General features: G+C 38.0%; 2 protein-coding genes across 7 annotated transcripts in view; both read left to right on the top strand.

Moving 5' to 3' along the window:
- Positions 1-6,981, top strand: part of LOC307129527 (UDP-glucuronosyltransferase-like) — a gene marked incomplete at its 5' end in the record, with an annotated part of 38,879 nt that extends 31,898 nt beyond the window's left edge. For 4 of the 5 annotated variants that reach the window (XM_079822017.1, XM_079822019.1, XM_079822020.1 and 1 more), the window contains 4 exons: positions 2,907-3,038; positions 4,054-4,141; positions 4,279-4,498; positions 6,569-6,979. In XM_079822017.1, coding sequence (XP_079678143.1) covers positions 2,907-3,038; positions 4,054-4,141; positions 4,279-4,498; positions 6,569-6,857 — 729 coding nt within the window. In that variant the 3' untranslated portion in view covers positions 6,858-6,979. Of the gene's footprint in view, positions 1-1,247; positions 2,237-2,906; positions 3,039-4,053; positions 4,142-4,278; positions 4,499-6,568 lie in introns of those variants that run through there. The other variant, XM_079822018.1, reaches the window with a different exon arrangement.
- A 1,650-nt stretch (positions 6,982-8,631) lies between these two features.
- On the top strand, positions 8,632-18,551 carry prmt2 (protein arginine methyltransferase 2). Of its 2 annotated transcripts, XM_079821776.1 has the most exons (9): positions 8,632-8,823; positions 9,276-9,452; positions 9,601-9,762; positions 10,933-11,097; positions 16,094-16,269; positions 16,765-16,894; positions 17,000-17,136; positions 17,288-17,450; positions 17,665-18,551. In XM_079821776.1, exons 1-9 carry the CDS (start codon positions 8,740-8,742, stop codon positions 17,695-17,697), a joined length of 1,227 nt encoding a protein of 408 aa, XP_079677902.1. In that variant the 5' UTR covers positions 8,632-8,739; the 3' UTR covers positions 17,698-18,551. The 2 variants fall into 2 exon arrangements, with proteins under 2 accessions (XP_079677902.1, XP_079677901.1); XM_079821775.1 differs by lacking the exon at positions 17,665-18,551 and having other exon boundaries at positions 8,634-8,823; positions 17,288-17,512.
- The last annotated feature ends 2,842 nt before the right edge of the window (positions 18,552-21,393 follow it).

The raw sequence follows: 21,393 nt of genomic DNA on the forward strand, positions 1-21,393 counted from the left end.
AGATTAAAATTATTTTTAATTATTATAGAAATGCATAAATGTAATTCTGATAAGCAAGGTTATAGAATGTAATATCTGTTCAACTTCTAAAACAACTGTAACTTGTATAACACACCTGTAAAAAAAAAAAAAAATACTTTCGAAAGACTTGCATAACAGTTGTAAAACATAAAATACTCTACAAAGACGCTACAAGGACAGGCTGAGAAGCTGCTGGTGATTGTAGAGAAATCGCTGCTGCTGAACACAAACTACTCTTACTATTTTTGCTGACATATCTTTATATAGCAAACACAGTAAGACTTATATGGTATTTCAAATTCAGTGATTTAGTCCAAATGCACCAAGAGCTTTCACTGTTTTTTTGTTTTTGTTTGTTTTTTGTTCTGTTTTCTTTGAATGTTTTCTTTGAATGATGTAAAAACTGATGACAGTGATAAATTTGACAGCGTGATTTGAATGTAGTGTGCTTAAGATTTTTATATGAAAGATGATCTGAGAGATAGAGATAGAGAAAGATATTAGATTTTATGTTAAGTATGGGATAGATACATTCCAAATCTGTACTGTATGCTAGCTAGTATCTCTGAGTATTCATGACAACCTTGAAAAATACATTACATTTTTTTAATATATAAAAACTCTTAGGCCTGCTAAAGAAACTATTTATATTTCTTTAATATGTATATTTTGGGGGAAATAAAATCTGAAATGTCAGGGTGATACAACTGTCCTAATATGATAATTAAGAGGAAAAAAACGGCATTGTAAGAATGCAATTCTAGAAAAGAAAACCATTTAAGATAATCATTCTATATTCAGAAAAAAAAACATGAAAAAAGTAATTATATCATACGGACCACCCCTGCAAACCCTAAGGTCAGAAATATTCAGAATTAGGTTAGTTCAGCTTTATCTGCCGCAACTCCCTAAATTAAAAGTAAAGTATTGTTCTAAACTGTTGAACTAAAGTATTGTTCAATGTTAGTTCATGATACCTAATGCATCAACTAATGTTAACATGTTGAACCTTATTGAAAAGTGTTACTAATATATTAACCTGTTGCAGATTTGGTCCTTTTGACCTTTATATGAACAAAGCTGTCCTTTACATAACAGTTCTTATATGTATATTCTTTAAATAATTAACCCAAAGTTACATTTAACCCACTTATTCGACTTTAAACAGCAGTGCAGTGACATAGCGTAAAAGTCTGGGCTGATTAGTTGTGCTTGTACGTACATGCAACCAGAGATATCAACAACACTCCCTCCCCTTTTGTCTAGTTTAGAGGCCTCCTCATTTGAAAACATTCCCAGGCTTCTTAAATGTACCGTATCTCTAGTTCCTGTTTACTATACAAACATTAGAAGAATGGTGAGAGCGCTGAGTATTCCGGCTCTGGGGCTTCTAGCCTGGCTATGCTTGTTCTTCTCAGAGCCTGTTCAGGCTGGAAAGGTGCTTGTCATGCCGGTGGATGGAAGCCACTGGTTGAGCATGAAGATCCTGGTGGAAGAGCTGTCTCAGAGGGGTCATGAGATGGTGGTCCTGGTCCCTGAAACCAGTGTTCTGATAGGGGCATCTGACAATTACACCACTAAGTCTTTTCGTGTGCCCTTCACCCATGCTGAGCTGAAGGCCAACTTGGAAAAAATAGAGAAGAATGCGTTTGAGAAGCCTCCACAATTGATTGATATCTTTGAAAATTTGAGGAACCTGATAGAGTTCACAAATATGCAGGTGAAAGCCTGTGAAGGACTTCTGTATGACGAGCACCTGATGAAGAGTCTAAGAGAGACAGGATTTGATGTTTTGCTCACGGATCCTTTCCTGCCGTGTGGCACTATCCTTGCTGATACCTTCTCACTTCCTGCTGTTTACTTTTTGCGTTTGATTCCCTGTCGTCTTGATGAGTCAGCCGCCCAGTGTCCCTCGCCTCCATCTTTTGTCCCGCGCTTGTTCACCGGCTACTCAGATAAGATGACTTTCCCTCAGAGAGTGAAAAATACTTTTATGACCGTTTTTGAAATGTACCTTTGCCGTAAACTGTTTGCCAGTGCTGATGAACTAGCCAGTAGATATCTGCAGAAGGACACTACATACAAAGAGCTATTAGGGAACGGTGCAGTCTGGCTTCTAAGGTATGACTTTACCTTCGAGTTCCCCATTCCTCAAATGCCAAACATGGTCCAAATAGGGGGCATCAACTGTGCAAAGAAGAGTCCACTGACAAAGGTAAAATGTTAATGAGCATATTGATTTTCAGATGTTTCATGAACTGAATAACATGTCTTTTACAATAGTGAAATGCACTTACTGGTAAGACAGTACAGTAAATGCAAAAAAAATGACAGCATTTATGCGTTACATCACATAATGTTTATTTAACGACATCAGGACAAACAAGGTCTGCATAACTCTAATTGTTAAAGAGTGCCAACCTTAATAAACTAAGATGTGTATAAATAAAAGTGAGACCACTCAGAGAGTCTGTGTAGGAGTTAAGATATTGTGCATAATTTTAGAATTTTCTAATCCAGCATGATTTTACTTTTGCAAAGTATTTATTCCCTTTGATTTTTTTTCTTTTTTCATCTGACCACAGTAATCTTCGAGAGGAAATGAGGGGCCCCTTTGTGTTTACAGTATGAAGCAGCAGGGGAAATGAGACAGTTTGTTTTTGTAATTATGTTGTGTACTTTTCAGTAAGCAAAAAAGGAAAGTTACCCTTTTACTAAGAGGTAGATCTGTTTTATTGTTGCAGTTTGTTCATTTAGGTATTTGTGTGAGTGAGTGAGTGAGTGAGTGAGCAAACAAACACAATTTAACAGTGAAAGTTTACTCCATTGTGTCCTTGAAATGTGATATACATGCTCATACATGCTGATGTCTGTCCTCTGTGCAGGAGCTGGAGGAGTTTGTGGATGGTTCTGGAGAGCATGGGTTTGTGGTCTTCACTCTGGGCTCCATGGTGTCACAGTTACCCGAGGCCAAAGCCAGAGAGTTCTTTGAGGCATTTAGGCAGATACCTCAGAGGGTAAGTGTGGAAACATAAAATAAGGACTACTTTTAAATGCTTAAATACAATTGAAATGCAAACTTTAATGTAACACTATGATGATCATGTTTAAGGACCCTTTGGGGTCCAAGTATGGCCAGCAGTGTTGTCACGTTTTGCTAGAAAAATGAGTAACCTGGTCTGAGAAAAAAAAAGCCCTAAATAATCACGCCAGTCTGAAAAAAAAAAGTCCAAAACAAGCAACCTCTGGCATATGCACATCATACAGTCTGCATTAAGGGCACCCATTTGAAAAGTATTTTGTTCCAGTTTTCTATCTTGTTCTGTTCTGTTTCATTCCTTGAACCGTTTCTAGAACATCCTCCAACTCCCCTTGATGAGGACTAATCTCATCAGGGCATAAATGCACTGAATTAAAAACTATGATTTTATTGTCCACAAAACTCATAAGGCAACTCCAGCCATTGTATTTTCCCTTCCTGTCTAAATAAGATTATTTACAAATATACAGTAATATGTGTGAATTGATGGCTACTATTAATGACAAAGATGTTGAATAAAATTACTGTATATGGTTAAAACATATACAATCAGTAGTATTTGGGTTCAGTAATGTTAAAACAGGGGAATCCAAACTCTGTCCTAGATGGCCACTGTCCTGCAGTTCAGCTCCAACTTGCCTCAACTCACCTGCTTAGAAGTTTCTAGTATGCCTAGTAAGACCTTGATTAGCTGGTGTGTTTAATTGGGGTTTGAGCTAAACTTTGCAGGACAGTGGCCCTCCAGGAGAAGGACTGGACACCCCTGTGTTAAACGCATACAGCACTGGCTTGAATAACAGCACCATTTCGGTTAAAAAGAGTGATACTTGTCTCTGTAACATTGCCGTGCAAAAGATTTGGCAACTCTGATGACCAGCCATGTATTTTATGAAACAAAATGTATGTCATGCAAAATAATGCATGTCATCATACTTTATGTTTAGGATTACATGGCTTCATATTATTAACCTTTACCTCTCTTTGATTTGTAGGTGCTATGGAGGTACACTGGACCAGTCCCTGAAAATGCTCCAAAGAATGTCAAACTGATGAAATGGCTTCCACAAAATGATCTCTTGGGTATGTTTATATTCTCATTTTGACCCTCCTGGAAGATTTAAAGAAATTAGCTATTTTGGAACTCATGGCATATTTAATTCACTACAAAATCATTTGGCAACACACTGATATACGGAATGTTTTCTTGTATATTGTAGGCCATCCTAAGGTTAAGGCTTTTATTACACATGGTGGATCACATGGAATCTATGAGGGAATCTGTAATGGGGTGCCAATGGTGATGCTTCCTCTGTTTGGAGACCAAGGGGATAACGCCCAGCGCTTAGTGGCTCGAGGAGTTGCAGAAGCCCTGAGTATCTTTGATGTGACCTCAGAAAAACTGCTGGTTGCATTGAGAAAGGTCCTGAATGACAAAAGGTAAGCATGACAAAAGGTAAGCATAGGAATTATGTTCAGCCTGTGTATGAAATGCAGTTTATGCATGCCTGTATACCCGAATAAATTTAAAGTTTAAGTAAGCATTAATTAAGTTTTTTGTACTCACACATTTTAATTGCTCTTAGCTTTAAATATTTGAGTACGTTAATTCATACATTTAACTTAAAATGATCATGTAATCTCAACTTAAATATTTTTAGTAGTGGAAACTTGGCTAGCTTTAACTAACTAATTCAATATTATGCTACCTTGCTAATTAGTGACAGAATGCTTTGATTGCATTAGCATAGCACAACACTTATACAGCAATATAAAACATTCAACATATATCTGGGGCCAGTTGCATAAACTAAGCCATTATGTTAAGACAGTGTCTTAAGATCTAGTATGAGCCACTAGCAGTTAGGCAAGTGGCATTCAGTCTTACTTTTCGTATCAAATTAGGCCAGTCTATGTTTTTATGTAACGGATTCAAAAAAATTATGAACAGTCTTAAAGAAAAATTTTTTATGTCTAACTTGTAAGACTAGTCTTAGCGGTTTATGCAACCGGCCCCTCTTCTCAAACTAAGCTCATGCTCCACTCGTCACCATGGTAACCCTACAAAAAACAACACAACAGAAACTCTTTTAAACTAGCATAAAGAAACATTAAACACTACTAAATCTCCCACTTAAAATGTATCTTGCACCAAAAACATTATATAACACTTAATTTTAGCATTTACTCTCCCTTTTGAGTGTCATGGGAAAGCATGCTGGAAAATAGAAATCCCAGCCCATTTTCAGATACATTTAAGTTTGTCTAAATTAAAAGAAACAAGTTCATAAAACTGAAAACAATGAAACAATTCATATTACTTAAAAAGTGTCAGTTTTGTGAACTCAAAAGAAAAAAGAAGTTCTGAATACTCATAAAAGTTTGGCTCTACTCAAACCAGTTAATTATTTTGATTGTTAGGGTTTACAGTGTGATGCATTATGTTTTGATTAATGATGCAACATTTAGGATTGAACGCAAAGTGGCATGTTACTGTATATAAGAAAGTAGTCTTTCTACTTCAAAATGTCATGCTTAGTTCAATGTGTTACGTGCCATTTTTGTAATTATTTGTGAAATGTACTAGCAATATCTGAGTGAAAACTGTGTCAAAGTAAATCCTATGTTTCCAGTGTGTAGTAGATTATGCAATCCCACTGTAAAAAAAACCCCCCATAAAATTCACAGTAAAAAAACGGCAGCTGTGGTTGCCAGAACTTTACCGTAAAAAATACGGTAGCAACATTTTAGGTTTTACAGGACATCACTTAGTTTACTGTCTATTTTACAGTTCAAAACTGTATCATTTAAAGGTTTATATTTTAATAATAACGTGTGTACACTGTAAAAATGTACGTTAATTTTACGGGAAAAAACGTATTTCATTACCTGAAAGAATTTTACATTTACCAACCTATTGAAATACTGATATCTGTTATGTACCTTTGATATAAACTGACAACCACCAAACACAGTGGTGATGAGAGTCACATGATAATGCTTTTAGGAGGACAATACTAAAATATAGAAGGTGCACAGTGTCATTCACACAAACACTAATCATGGCAACACACATGAAATTTTAAAAATGCAATAAACATTAATTTAACAACATTAGATGTAACATAAAACCCTAATGTACATAACTGGTTAGAAAAAACTAAGAATAAACATTATTTCAATCAAAATACATCAAATGTGAAGTGTCACGCAGGGAATTCTGGGAATGTCAATTTACGTTTTTTCACTGTAAATTACACAATGTCTTGTTCTTTTTCACTTCCAAAAACTTTTAATTAAATTTAACAGTATTTTACTGTAAAATTTAATTAAATGTAAGGTTAGATCTATTACAGTTATTCACGGTATATAGTACGGAAACTTCATGTTAACCAATTAACTGTTTTTCACCGTAGCATTTTTACAGTCTTTTACCGTTAAAATCACAATCATTTTTTAGAGTGTATGCAACAGAATATAAACATACTTCCTCCATCTTTAACTCAACAGCTACAAGGAGAAGATGACAGAGCTTTCAGCTATTCACAGAGACCGCCCCATTGAGCCTCTGGACCTGGCTGTGTTCTGGACTGAATTTGTCATGAGACACAAAGGGGCAGATCATCTCAGAACTGCAGCCCATGAGCTGAACTGGATTCAGTATCATTCTCTGGACGTCATTGGCTTTCTCATTCTCATTCTAGTGACTGTTATTTTTGTGACTGTCAAAAGCTGCATGTTCTGTTTCAGGAAATGCTTCAAGAAAACTCAGTTTTCAAGCAAAAAGAAGAAGCAGTAGATGGTCATCTTTTTGTCCTTTTTTTGTGGGGACTTCTTTAATCTGTGTTTTTATATTTTTAATATCGCCATGACCTCGATCCATGACTTGAATAAAGCCTCACAAAACCTGAGTGTGAACTTTTACCTTTTTTTTGTTTTAGTTTGGCCTGGCTATATGTTATTTCAAATCACGATATACAGGAGATATAATGAAAATGCTAGTACTTATTTCAGAAAACATCTTTGATCATGAATCTTTTTGCTTGGTTATCTCTATAGCTCTGTTACTGTTACAGATAATTATCAGATTGCATGACATTATGCGCTTTGAAAGTCTATCTGAAGTTTGGTGGTGCCTTCATACAATTGCTGTCTGTTAAGTCATTGACTGACTGGTCACTGAAAGAAGAAACAAAGCATCTTCTTTCGGTCTCAATCCATGAAATAGGCTTTAATGATGAAAATATATATAATCTCCTGGTTTCACAGACAAGGTTTAAGATAGTCCACTAAAATGCATGTTTGAGCTGCTTTAACTGAATGCAACTTTGCACTGGCATATCTTAAAATATGTCCATGCCATTGTTTTGTCTCAAGATGCACACCAGTCATGTTTTTTTTTCTAAGGCATGTTTATAAAAGCAATTTAAACGCCCTGATTTCATAAAGGCCTAATCCTGGCTTAATCTAAACCCTTTCTATGAAACCAGGCCAATATTGATTATCCTCATTAAGAGATACATCACCAGGGGTTATTACAACACTTTTTTTTTAATTAAGTATATTTTTGTTTTCTAAAAGGAGGAATGGGTATAGAGGAGTCCACAGTTTTGCCTTATGCTGAGACTTATCTGTTGTGAAAAAAAGTTTACACTATCTTAAAAAGTTTGGGGTCAGTAAAAAAAAGAAGTTTTTTTTAAGAACACATTAAATTGATCAAAAGTGACAGTAAAGACATTAAGAATTTTACAAAAGATTTCTACATCAAATAAATGCTTTTGAACATTCTATTCATCAAACAATACTGAAAAAAGTATCATGGTTTCCACAAAAATATTAAGCAGCACAAGGTTTTCAACATTTATAATAATAAGAAAATGTTTCTTAAGGTTCAAATCCACATGATTTTTGAAGGATCCGACACTGAAGATTGGAGTAATAATGCTAAAATTTCAGCTTTGCCATGATGCCATCACAGGAAATAGGCCTACATTAAAATGTTAAAATGATTAAAGTTATTTTAAATTGTAATATTTCACAATTACCATTTTATTTTATTTGTTATCAAATAAATGCAGCCTGATGAGCATAAGAGACTTCTTAAAAAAACACATTAGAAAATCTCACCCATCCCAAATTTTTTTAACAGTATGTACATTATTCTGTCTTGGGCTGCTAACAAACAAACACAAACCCTCTGGTTAAGCAAACCACTTCTGTTTTGGAAATTTCATCAGTCCATTAAAAAAGGAAGAAAAAAAAGGAAAAACTTACTTAGTCTATAACTGAGTTGCAGTGAAATTAGCAGTGTGTAAAGTTGCGTTATGATAAGAGACGCGTGCAATATTAAATAAACAGAATATGACAAAATAAATAAATGTGACGTATTTGGGGGTATTTTGGTCACATTTTATGCACGACCTAGTTCATTTCTGACCCTTGCAGAAACATATGATAACTGTAATTACTCTCTACTATTGGTAGGCTATACCACATTTTAACTATAAACTTCTTCACAATTTTCTTCACAATTCACCGATTTCAACATGACTTTTATTTTGAAAACAGTTTTTGTGGGAGAGGCGCTGTGGAAAAGTTTAACAGTTCCTTCCACTTTTGCTGTAGAGATATACGGTTGCGTTTCGTGGTTTGTGTGCATTTAGCATTTTTGACGAGCTGAAATGTTTGAAAATGAAAGCAGAGAGGGTCATGAAGCTGAAGAGTATGTCGGACTCGCGGATTTTGTGGCTGAAGGAGATGAGCAGGTATGCTGTTGTGCATGATGGTCGCCTTTCAAAATAAACACACAGTGAATGAGTGTGTGATTCTTGCGTCCTATTCATACTTCTGAAGTCGTGATCACGTAAGGAATAGTCTACCACAACAGCAATCGTTCATGTGTATCAAAGTTTCCCAGTAGAAAAACGACTTGAGAGGACCGCGTTCATGTGTCACATTTTTAAATAGGAAACTTGTAACGTTACTTACGATAATTCAGACAACGTTAGCACGTGAAGGACTGAGCGGAAGAGCATTTCATTTTTGGGAATATATAGTTGACGAAATGCCACAGCTCATTCAACATCTGGTTTGCCTAATATTTGTAGTCTTCTAAAGCCATTTAGATAGAAAAATATCGACCAAAAAATGTTTACATCGTGTGACAATTACATACAAGATACGTTTACCAAAGATTTACCTTCTTTTTAACCGACAGCTTAGTTTCTCAGCTGGTGATAAACTGCTGGTCCATGAGAGGAGTTCAGACGTGTGGTGGTGGGCTGAACTGCAGGGTCGCTTTGGTTATGTCCCATCCAGCTATTTGCACAAAAGAGAAGAGGATGCAGAAGATGTTTGGCAAGATGACGAATACTTTGGCAATTATGGGACTTTAGTAAGTACTAAAATGTTAAGCTAGTCAATCTAAAACATGGCAAGTATCCAGTTAAATCATTAAAAGTTATTCAATACAATTGCAGGATTAAACTCAAAGGATTCTTCATACAGAAGCAAACTATGTATTATCTGATTCTTTCTCTCAGAGGCTTCATCTGGAGATGCTGTCAGACAAACCCCGCACAGAAACATACAGGCAGGTGATCCTGAGTAATAGCGCCTCCCTGAGGGAGAAGGTGGTCATGGACTTGGGCTGTGGGACAGGCATTATCAGCCTCTTCTGTGCCCTTCTAGCACAACCTGCAGCGGTGAGACAAACTAAATATTTGCAAAATGTCATTAAAGGGTTAGTTTGCCCAAAAATGAAAATTATCCCATCATTTACTCACCCTCAATGTGATCCTGGGTCTATATCACTTTCTTCTTTCAGCCGAAAATATTCTGCCCTTCCAAGCTTTATAATAAGACTGAATGGTACCCTTTTTTAAAGCCCAAAAAAGCGCATCCATTCATCATAAAAGTAATCCATACGGCTCCAGGGAGTTAATAAAGGACTTCTGAAGCGAAGAGATGTGTTTTTGTAAGAAAAATATTCATATTTATAACTTTATAAACTATATGTCAGAGGAGCTTGAGTTTGTTGTTACAGTTTAAGTTATAATTATGGATATTTTTCTTACAAAAACGCATCACTTCAGATAATTTTGGGATTATGGGATAATTTTCATTTTGGGGTGGACTTTTAAGCCTTATTGTGGGTGTAAATAGCAAAGGCCTGTAAAAATTGCACTAAACTTTTTTTTTAATATTATATATATATATATATATATATATATATATAATTTGTATTGTATTGTATTGTATTGTATTATGTTGACATTTAGGGAGTTCATAATGTAAAATCAAACAGGTGCCCTTAATAGGAACAATCCTCTTGAAGGGTCATCTTCATTGGGTGGCATCTTGTGGAGTTTGAACATGCATACAGCCTTCTGATTATCAGTCCAGATCTTTAACCATTTAACTAAAGTAATTAGTTAAAGTTCTTTAACCCTGTAAAATCTACTGTATCATATTTGATACGTGAATTTAGGCCTTCATACTTTTTCACAAAGTAAAAGGCCTTTTAGTATAATTCTAAAAAAGGTCACCTTCAGGTTGTGGTGAACATCTTTGCTTTGGAAAATGTAAAAAAATTTAGAAAGTAAATGTAAGAATTACTTTTCTAATATTTGTCATTTCAAGATGAACATTTACTGGACTGAAGCAACTTTCTTTGCTTGTTTACTTGATTATTAACTATTAATTTTTTTTATTTTTCTCAGTTTGGGGCCTCTGAATATTTTTTTTTCTTCCCTCCTTAAAGTGTGAACTCCATATTTTTACTATATCATACTAAACGAGCCATAAAATAGTGATAATATCCAAAAAAAATTTATATTTTGTCTAAAGTTTTAATAAAAATTTTGTTCCTGTAGGTATATGCTGTGGAGGCCAGCTCAATGGCAGAACACACTGAGAAACTAGTGAGAAAGAATGGCTGTGAGGAAGTTGTGACAGTGTTTCGGGACCGAGCTGAGAATCTCACTCTTCCTGGGAAAGTGGATGTTCTGGTGTCAGAGTGGATGGGCAACTGCCTTCTGGTATGAGAGCAGCTTTTAAAGGGTAACTAAACCCTAAACCAACTTTTTTTAGTTAATGATCTGTAATACTGGGGCTTTATTAATGCTGTTCATTGATTCGAGTAAATGTTTTGACATTTGAGTATAAAGTGTTTTAATTCTATAAAATATGGTGTAAAACCGCCAAAGTGCTGCCCTCTTAAGGTTGAACGGTGGCTACTGCAGTTGAATTTTCCTATTGGACGTTGTGGTACATCGTGACGTAGGATGGTACCTCCAACGGCTCACTATCCGCGCCCTTAGCACGAGCTCACCACGCCCTCAGAAATGTTTCCCCCAATCACATGATGAGAACGGCTTCACTCCAGTATGAACTGTCATGTTACATGAAGTAGAAACATTATGCATGAAACTGACTTGACACTTGCTTTAACATTGTATTGAAGAAAATACGGTTAAATAATGCAGTTGTCAGTACACGTCAGGCTTTTCTTGCGATATTATTGCCGCCCGTCATGTGTACAGATAATTTTCATACATGAGACGCGCTTTCAAACCCTGACACGCAAGTGGTTGCCGCGGACGCAGATAGATTAGGTCAGTTCTCTTGCGCGACTGCTTCACTAGCATCGTCTGCATCGGGAGTTAACGCAGTTTGAGCCAGCGGCTCGCATTGATAAGGCTCCGGGTTTGTGTCTACAGACAATCCACAATCCAGAATGACCGCTCTGTTGCAAAGCTGCCGTCACTCCAGTCATTCTCCATCTTTGCGACTCGCGAGTCTGACAGCTGTCAATCAATCCGTCACTGCGGGTCTCAGGTGTACGCCCTCCGCTCAGCCCGCCCTCGGTTCGTCCCCTCTGTCTCCGCTGGGCTCTGCCCACTTTTCCAGCATTTTTCAAAATTTGCCAGTGGGCGGAGTTAAAGGGGTGGTAAACCACAATTTCACTATTCTAACTTTAGCTAGCGTGTAATGTTGCTGCTTGAGCATAAACAACATCTGCAAAGTTACAACGTTCAAAGTTTAAAGGGTAACTAAACCCTAAACCAACTTTTTTTAGTCAATGATCTGTAATACTGGGGCTTTATTAATGCTGTTCATTGATTCGAGTAAATGTTTTCACATTTGAGTATAAAGTGTTTTAATTCTATAAAATATGGTGTAAAACCGCCAAAGTGCTGCCCTCCTAAGGTTGAACGGTGGCTACTGCAGTTGAATTTTCCTATTGGACGTTGTGGTACATCGTGACATAGGATGGTACCTCCAACGGCTCACTATCCGCGCCCCTGGCACGAGCTCACCACGCCCTCAGAAATGTTTCCCCCAATCACATGAGGAGAACGACTTCACTCCAGTATGAACTGTCATGTTACATGAATAGTGGTGCAACGGATCACAAAACTCACGGTTCGGATCGACTACGGATCATGAGTCACGGATCGGATCATTTTTCGGATCAGAATAAAAGGGGGAGGAGACTATTTTTATTTGCTTTCCATTTATTACATGAAAACTTTTGGTGTTAACATAACCTATATGGTTTATAAGGTTAACAAGGAACTTTTGGTGTTAACAAAGAAAAAATAAAATAAATAACCATCTGAATAAATCAAATTTGGCTAAAAACAACCTGAGACATGAAAATGGGCCTGAGCTTTTTTCTTTTAAAGATTAGGACGTCAACATTCTCAGAAAGAGTAAACCTCTCACACTTGTCAGCTTTGCAATTCTCTTTGTAGGCCTATACACTGTTTTATAGATATCATGTTTAAACGCACTACACTTAAACAACGTTTTATTGAATTCATTACTTTATATTTATATGGCCTAGTGCCTACTTTAGATGTAAATATTACGTTGCTCATGCAAATTGCAAAACAGACAATAGACTATGTTAAAATAACAAACATTTTAAATTAAAACTTACGCTTTTCTTTCGTTTTTAAATCTTTTTGCAAGAAATCCTGCAGGTCATAAAGAACTTTGTTTTTCCACCTCCAAGAAAGGACAGGTGCTCTCCATTATTTCTCCTTGTTTACTTAAAGGCCGTTTTCCTTGCTTTACTCGAGGAAAAAAGCCATGTGATGACTTTGAAACCGAGTGGACTTTACATTATATGCATCTGTGGTGGAATTACTAGATTTTCGCATCGATACATGTTTGTTTTAATGCGGATGCGCTGTCACTTTAATTCAGCGCCAGCACATCAAACAATAGACTCTGTGCGGAAACGATCGCAGCACAGCTGTATGGCCACGCGCTCCTGGAACGCACTGACGGACCGAAGCCGCATTCAGTGTGAAAGCTGTATCCGTTAACAAGGGCACGGAAAAAATACGCACCGCATACGTGCTGCAAACGGAGTATGTGTGAAACGGGCGTCAGCAGGTGCCATGCTCGATGTATGCGCCACTTTCATACGGCTTTCTCGTGCCACAGTGCCTACATACTGTTACAGTTTTGTCCACCACCCTTCTTCTGTCATCATTATATTTTACCGGGAAGCCAAAATGCTCCCGTACACGCGATTTGAATGATGCGGGAGGCTTTTCAAGTTCTTCTACTTCTCCGCTAGCCACTGATTAACATGCCCTGTTCACGTGAACAACTTCTCTGAAACTCAGCATCGAGTTTAAAGGAATGAGATCACTTAAAAATCAATATCGGCAGAAAAACTGTCTTTTAGTCTGCGATCGCTAAACAATTCAGATTAATCCACAAGTAAAAAAAAAAGCGCAATAAATCCGCGGGTCACGTGCGTCCCGAACCGTGGGTCGTGATCCGCACGGATCACGGATCAACTGCGATCCGTTGCACCACTATACATGAAGTAAACATTATGAATGAAACTCACTTGACACTTGCTTTAACATTGTATTGAAGAAAATACGGTTAAATAATGCAGTTGTCAGTACACGTCAGGCTTTTAATGCGATATTATTGCCGCCCGTCATGTGTACAAATAATTTTCATACATGAGACGCGCTTTCAAACCCTGACACGCAAGTGGTTGCCGCGGACACAGATAGATTAGGTCAGTTCTCTTGCGCGGCTGCTTCACTAGCATCGTCGGCATCGGGAGTTAACGCAGTTTGAGCAGCGGCTCGAATTGATAAGGCTCCGGGGTATGTCTTCAGACAATCCACCCTCCTCCACTTCAGGTGAAGGTAGGAGAATGACCGCTCTGTTGCAAAGCTGGCGTCACTAGTCATTCTCCATCTTTGCGACTCGCGAGTCAGTCAGCTGTCAATCAATCCGTCACTGCGGGTCTCAGGTGCACGCCCTCCGCTCAGCCCCGCCCTCGGTTCGTCCCCTCTGTGTCCGCCGGGCTCTGCCCACTTTTCCAGCATTTTTTGAAAATTTCCAGTGGGTGGAGTTAAGCTCTGAGCAGGGGTTTAGTTACCCTTTAAAGCAAAAGGAGATATTTGCTTTTAAAGAAATCCATTTCTAAGAACTACAGCAAACGGCCAGTAGGCGACTACAGACATTCCTCCAGGGTTGGTGACATCACCAGCCTCAATATCTACATAAACCCCTCCTCCGAGAATATTAAATAGGGGGGGCGGGGGCGCCATTTTGTATCGCGGCGCTGTTGTGGAATAGTTAGGCTGGAGTGTTGTTGCCGCGATGACAAGGAAACGCTGTTTTATTCATCCGGATTGCAGGTCTGGGGTACTTGCTTTGTTCAGCCTTCCTTGGGACAGGGGTGCGTTGCAGAGCGTTTAACATGCAGCATGTTATATGCACGTGTGTATGAGACAGAGGGAAACAGGCGCGTGCGGGGCTCCCGCAGCACATCTCACGGAGGAAAACTTGCACAAACTTCGCGAGTTCAATGCCGGATTTGCACAACGGCAGCTGCGTGAGACAAACGCGGCCAGTGCGTGAATGCACGACGCGTGCGGGGCTCCCTCCCGCAGCACATTTCACGGAGGAAAACATCCACAATGTTCGCGAGTTCAATGCAGGTTCAATGCACAACGGCTTGTCCTGAAAGCTGGATTTACAAACAGAAGCTGTTTACGGGCCACAAACTGTAAGTCTGATTTATATTTCATCGATATGTTTTCCTGTAATAGGTTGTAGCAAGGAAGTAAACAGATGACATCACTGTTCTGCAAACCAGTCTGTTAAATGCTCATTCATACTTAACGTTATCCGACGAACACCTAACGTTACAAACACTAACGTTAAAGTCTCAACAGCGAACTTGGCATTAGTGTAAATGATTCTTTGATTAGAGCTTTTATGTATTATTTATCTACAGGCTTGCTAAACATGGTTCTGTGTGTGATTTGGCTAACTTACTGGTAAAGCCAGTGTTTAGTGTTTTGGGTTAATAGTTCTTGCAACAGATATTTGGCTATAATCGTTCTAAAAACACAAAAGTAACAGTGCCATTCAGTAGCAATCACTATAGATCCGCAGTCTTTACTCTTGAGGAATGAACAGGTTCGATCACCTTCACTAAAATGTTCTGGGTCTGATTCGGGCTCAGATTGGTGTGGTTTTATTGACGCCATCGTTTCTAATACTGATCAAAGCACAGCCTCCTGGTAAGGGGCGTGGTGTTTCCGACAAACCTGCACTGCGGTTAGCGAATCAGAACACACTGGGCCAGCTAACCAATCTGAGCCCACTGCGTATTTTTGAGGGACTGGCTTCATACAACCCGGAAAGCATCAGACCGTTTTACAAGGAGGGACAGAGCAGTGTAGAATAAAGGTCAAATATATGAAAAATAATGTTTTTTTTTTTTAAACGAAGCATGAACACATGTTACAGTGCACCCCACAAACACAATCAAGCCTTCAAAACAATGTGTTTTACCACCCCTTTTAGCTCTGAGCAGGGGTTTAGTTACCCTTTAAATACTGCTTACTGCTTAGTTCACTTCAATATTCACAGACGGAAATAAACTGAAAATCAGTCACAAAATCACCTTTCTCTGTGAAATTATTTTCACTTTAACTTTTACTCTTCCATAACTGTCACTGTTTTATCACTGTCTCTCAGTTTGAGTACATGTTGGAGTCTGTGTTGCTGGCACGTGATCGCTGGCTGAAGGAGGGTGGAATGATGTGGCCATCCTCCGCCTGTCTGACCGTCGTTCCTTGCCAAGCCTTCTCTGACTACAGGCAAAAAATGGAGTTCTGGGAGAAACCCTATGGCCTAGACTTCAGCTACCTGCAGTGAGGCCTTTCATATTGATATACAGCTCTTTATGACGTGTGTTGTGGATATTTGAGCTTGCCATTGCATTATGTGACAAAATATCAACTCAAGTGGTTTTAAAATTGTCATGTTATTCACAATATGTTATTCAGAATGAAGGCCAACATTATTGTAGCACTTTCTGGTTGTCAAATGTTAGTGGAACATGCGGTGATGAACTACACCTTTGGTTGCTCTGATAGGACACCTGTAAATTTGAACTTCATACATCCATTAAAAATGACCTTGAGACCATTTGAATTCAGATGTTCTTGAACTACTGCATATTTACTGCATATATTTATTTTTTATTTAATAAAACTGGGTATTTAAATGGTTTAATTGTTATTATTTAAAAATTAATAGAGTAAATCTAACTACTATGAATTTTGTTGAAACAAGATGTTTTGATCATCTAAATGCATCAGTTATATTACTCTTGAATACTCTGACCGTGCATGTATGTGTTGTAGGTCACTTGCACAGAAAGAATTTCTCTCCAAGCCTAAATTCAGCCATCATCTCCTACCTGAGGACTGTTTGTCCACTCCAGCTGATGTTATCACTCTTGATATGGTCACAATACAGGTCTCAGACTTGGAGGTAAATGTTAGAATTTGGATTAAATGATACAAATTAATAAAATAAAGAATAATATTGAAAAGGAAGCATATGTTAACTACACTGGTTTTCCCCTCTTCTGTCCAGAGACTTAAAGGAGAGTTTAGTTTGACTGTTGAGAAGTCAGGCATGTTCCATGGTTTCACTGTCTGGTTCAGTGCACATTTCCAGAGTTTAGAAGAGGATGGACCATCGCTGGAGTTGAACACCGGGCCATATTCAGAGTATGATGCAAAAACTGAAAAGGACCAAATACATGATATACTTGATATTCAGTTCGCAATTTCAGATCTGAATGCACGTTCTAATTTTAAATTCACAGGATAATCTGTGAGTAAAATTTTAAATGTAAAACAAAGCCTTCATTTTTCCCAGGATCACTCACTGGAAACAGACTCTTTTCATGTTGGATGCCCCAGTGACAGTCGAGGAAGGGGACATTATAGTAGGCTCCATACGCTTGCAGAGAAATCCAATCTGGAGACGTCACTTGTCAGTCACATTTTCATGGAACATAAACGGCACAGAAGATTCTAAGGTGAGTATCTACATGTATCATTGCTTAATCTCCTTCAAATAAATCATATTATTTGGTTTCCAGTTGTTTTGCTTCATTTTGACAATTGCTTTTTATTTTAAAAAAACTTACTAGTAGATTTTTACTTTGTGGGCATTAAGAAATCTCAGAAGTAATACCAACATAAACATTTGAAGCTTTTGAGGCTTCATTCACATTCTGAATATTTTTGCAGGTCCAGACAAAGTGTTTTCCAATGTGGAGGTGACCCTAAGACACACCCATGAACTTTGAACAGAACCATGCCTTTCTTTTGCCGTTATGAAAACAGCAGTTCATAAAACATGACACTACAAATCTTAACCTCATAAAAGGTATTTTCAGGCTTCATTTAGCTAGATAAAACTGACAAGGCTTGTTAACCGATTTAAAAAAATCTATGAATCCAACACAAACATTTTTGCAGGTCTCAGTAATTATATATTTGTCTGTATTTTTTAATATAGTAATAACAATAAAGGAGTAGGCAAAGCCCCTCTATTCTCCAAACGCTTCATTAATGGCAGTGTAGCATTTTCTGGAGCAACAGCACACTCTGCTAGCGAAGGTGTGTAGTGCAACTCCAGCTAAGAATATTACATGGTTTTCAGTCAGGCTTGCACGTTGAATTCTTGTGTGGGATCATAACACACAGTGAGAGAAAGTGGACAGTGGATGTGCCAGTTGAATTGCGAAGAAGGGCTCATAAATGTGGTGCTGCCACATTGGTCATAATGTGTATAGTGAGCTGTATGATGATGCACAGCACAGCATTTTGGCAGACGAGCAGTACTGCTTTTCTTTTTGCACCGTAAAAACAAATTTGTTCAGTTTACTTAATTGAATTAAGGCAACAAGTTTGCACAATTGAATTAAGCATAACTTAATTGCATCAAGTTGTTAGAATTAAGTTGACAAAACTTAAATGGTTTATTTGTGATCTGAGGAAGTGTACTCCAAGAGTACATTGCGGCATTAATAAATTAATTGCTTTATTTTACTATTTTTGGCTTTATTTTACTATTTGTCTTTTGTCAGTATAACCCCAATAACGACAGCAAATAAATTGGTAAAGGTCTTATTAATAATAAAAATAAATTATAATAAAAAACACTGTTACCTTTGTTGTGTTTTGCATGCAGAATGTTGAAGTCAGTGTGTGTCAACCCATTTAAAAGTTTATGCCATAAGTGTGTAGCGACTATGAGTCAGATAAAATAATAACTCAACGGGGAACTGAATTAAAATGAAAAAGACTCGAATGACACTATAGTTTATAAATAATTCAGAATTAATGTTTACACCTTAACTTATTCGTCCGCCGATATGTAAGAACTTAAAGGGGGCTCTGTTAAAGGAAAACATGTATATTTAGCTCAAATGAATGAATTAATGAATTCATAGGGAATTTTGAGAGTCTATTTTACAGCCGAGCAAATGACTCTTCTAGCGTTCATTTGAACGGGCCGTAAATATCAACTCTGCAGCGGATATTAATATCCAAACAATAGTGAAACACTATTTAACAGCCAGGTAACTTAGATCGGCAGTTCAAGACATTAAATTGATAAGCACATAACACAAGAACAGTTATATTTGAATACAAACTGAACTTTATTGACTACTCTAACACATCAAACTAATATCTAACATAAACACACACACTCGCACATTCACACGTTGCAGAAAGGAAGAAGGTGAGGAAAAGAATAAGTTCTAAGAGAGAGAAATTATGAAATCCTAAGCAATCTATGCATTTATGACACATGACCTGAAGAAACCATTGATCAGTAATTTAACCTCCTATCGTTTCTTAGGCAGGGTTATTACATTTGATCTAATGCACCAGTTCAGCTGGGAATCGAGGCATTACTTGCGTTTGTGTCTCAATGTGTCGTCTGACAAGGGGGATTCCCTTCTCCTGGCTGGACAGGGGTTTTCCCGGATCTTTGATTCGCTGAAGGTCTGGTCGACGTCTGGGGAAGCCAACCACGTGGCGTGTTGGCGGCTGGATGAAAGTCTGTGGGCGTTGTTTGAAGTTGGAGCGCGCTGTTAGAAACTCGTTGTTGAGAGACTTTTGCGGCGAAACTTAACAGAACCCGAGACTTAACCCTAAGAGCCCGACGGCATCGCCCACGACGTCACACGGCACCTCCGATAAATAGCTATATTATTTCATGAAACTTTTATCGATTTTCTTACTGTTTTTTCCAGCAGAAAGCCATCACGGGGGTGTCTTTGTAGCCCTTACAGAAGGTTTTCTATCCAGCCTGGAACATGTGCATCTTTTTGGCGTTGTTCAGCAATAAATCAAAACGCTTACATCCAAGATATATCCACTTGATGTCCATAATTTATACATTTTCCGTCATTTTTGCCGCTAGCGCGATGCTAGCTGCCATTTTGGATGAGGGTTTGACCAATGACAGGCTGATCCGTCATCCACGTTGGTGTGCGTCATTGCGCATGAACCACAGCTCTTTTATTGTGAAGAGAGAGAGACGCACGGCTAGTATTGAGGAGATAGAGAGAGAGACGTGCTGCAGTTTTGAGTAGTTTTGTGGACAAAGTTTGAGGAAAAAGTTTGAGGAAAAAGTTTGAGGAGAAAGTTTGAGGAGAAGTTCCTGATAGGAACTGTTTTGAGGCTTGGCACCAGTAAATATCCAAAATCCAAAGAGGCCAAAAGCGCCTGGAATTTTTTTGGAAAAATGTAAATAGTTTTGGTTCTGTATAAGTTATCATGTTTATTCCTGAGTTCCAGGACTCCAAAGACTTGAACAAACAGTTTTCCAGAGGAAATATGCTTAGCTTTTATTTATTTGTGTGTGTTTTCAATAAATATTTGAGGGATTCAATTTCCGTTTTATGTTTTCATTTGTCTTTATGGTCCCATAACTTATTTTACATTCAGGTGACATCAATGCAACACAAATATACTGACAGTGCAACTTGTCTTGGAAAAAAAAGAGGTGTGTCAATTGTCTGTGCACAACAGGGTTGATGTTTTACAAGCTTTTTTAGTAAATAACACCAGGCGGAAAATTAATTGTAAAAATACCCTTAGGTCTTAAAGGGTTAATGGAAATAAAATAAACTTTAAGTAAAAGAAAGGAAAGGGAGAGAAAGACAGATGGCCTGAATGAAATCGTTGTTAACCCATTTTCTCTGTATTGGTCTGTCACGATCGTGTCCTGGGAGCTCTCCGTTCAGAACTCACTCTGGTCATACTGCTAGGACTTAGCTCATCTCTGAACTGCGAACAGGCCGCGAACCAGCTCGAACCAAACTGGTTGTGACGTGAACTGGAACCGAACCAAACTGAACTGCACTCTGAACGCTTCTGAACTGTACAGAACTGAACTCTTCGTCCGTGTTCTGAGATTAAAACTCAAATATTTGCCCATCCCCTGGATGGGTTCTGGCCAATTAGGCTTCAGGGGTGACTGTGTCTCCACCCCTCCCACAAAATTGGGTTAACTATAGAATTTAGTTTCCTGCTCTTAAGCAGAGAGTAAATTTAGACCTAATTTCTTACTATAACGACATGATCAATTCTATAAAGATTTCATTCAGCTCATCTGTTGGATTATACCCATACGAACGCACCGGTACCAAACATGATGCATTTTTATCCACTCATTCAATAGTTACATAATTGCATGAATTGGGAGTAATGTACATACATAATAGTCACGTGTATCAGTTGTAAACACACTAACAAGCTATGTCGAAGGCTATTTGAATGAAAGTCCAATAATCAGTTATTTGGTGCACTCCATAAGCTAACAGTTTCTGTGAACTTGCTTGGAGTTTTAGCTGTGTCGTGGAGTTAATTTACCGGTCATTGCAAAGACAGAGGTCTGGTTGTTTCTTTGTCTTGTGACAACCACAAGCCCCCTGTCCTCGATAATTGAGTTTCGAGTCC

This window comes from Gobio gobio (assembly GCF_949357685.1).
Source record: "Gobio gobio genome assembly, chromosome: 7".
Lineage (NCBI taxonomy): Eukaryota > Metazoa > Chordata > Actinopteri > Cypriniformes > Gobionidae > Gobio > Gobio gobio.

Excerpts from the sequence above, each read along its gene's own strand:
- prmt2 (XM_079821775.1), top strand. The coding sequence starts at position 8,740 with ATGTTTGAAAATGAAAGCAGAGAGGGTCATGAAGCTGAAGAGTATGTC. Across the intron at positions 8,824-9,275 it reads TGGCTGAAGGAGATGAGCAG|CTTAGTTTCTCAGCTGGTGA; the intron begins GTATGCTGTTGT and ends TTTAACCGACAG. Across the intron at positions 11,098-16,093 it reads GGATGGGCAACTGCCTTCTG|TTTGAGTACATGTTGGAGTC; the intron begins GTATGAGAGCAG and ends ACTGTCTCTCAG.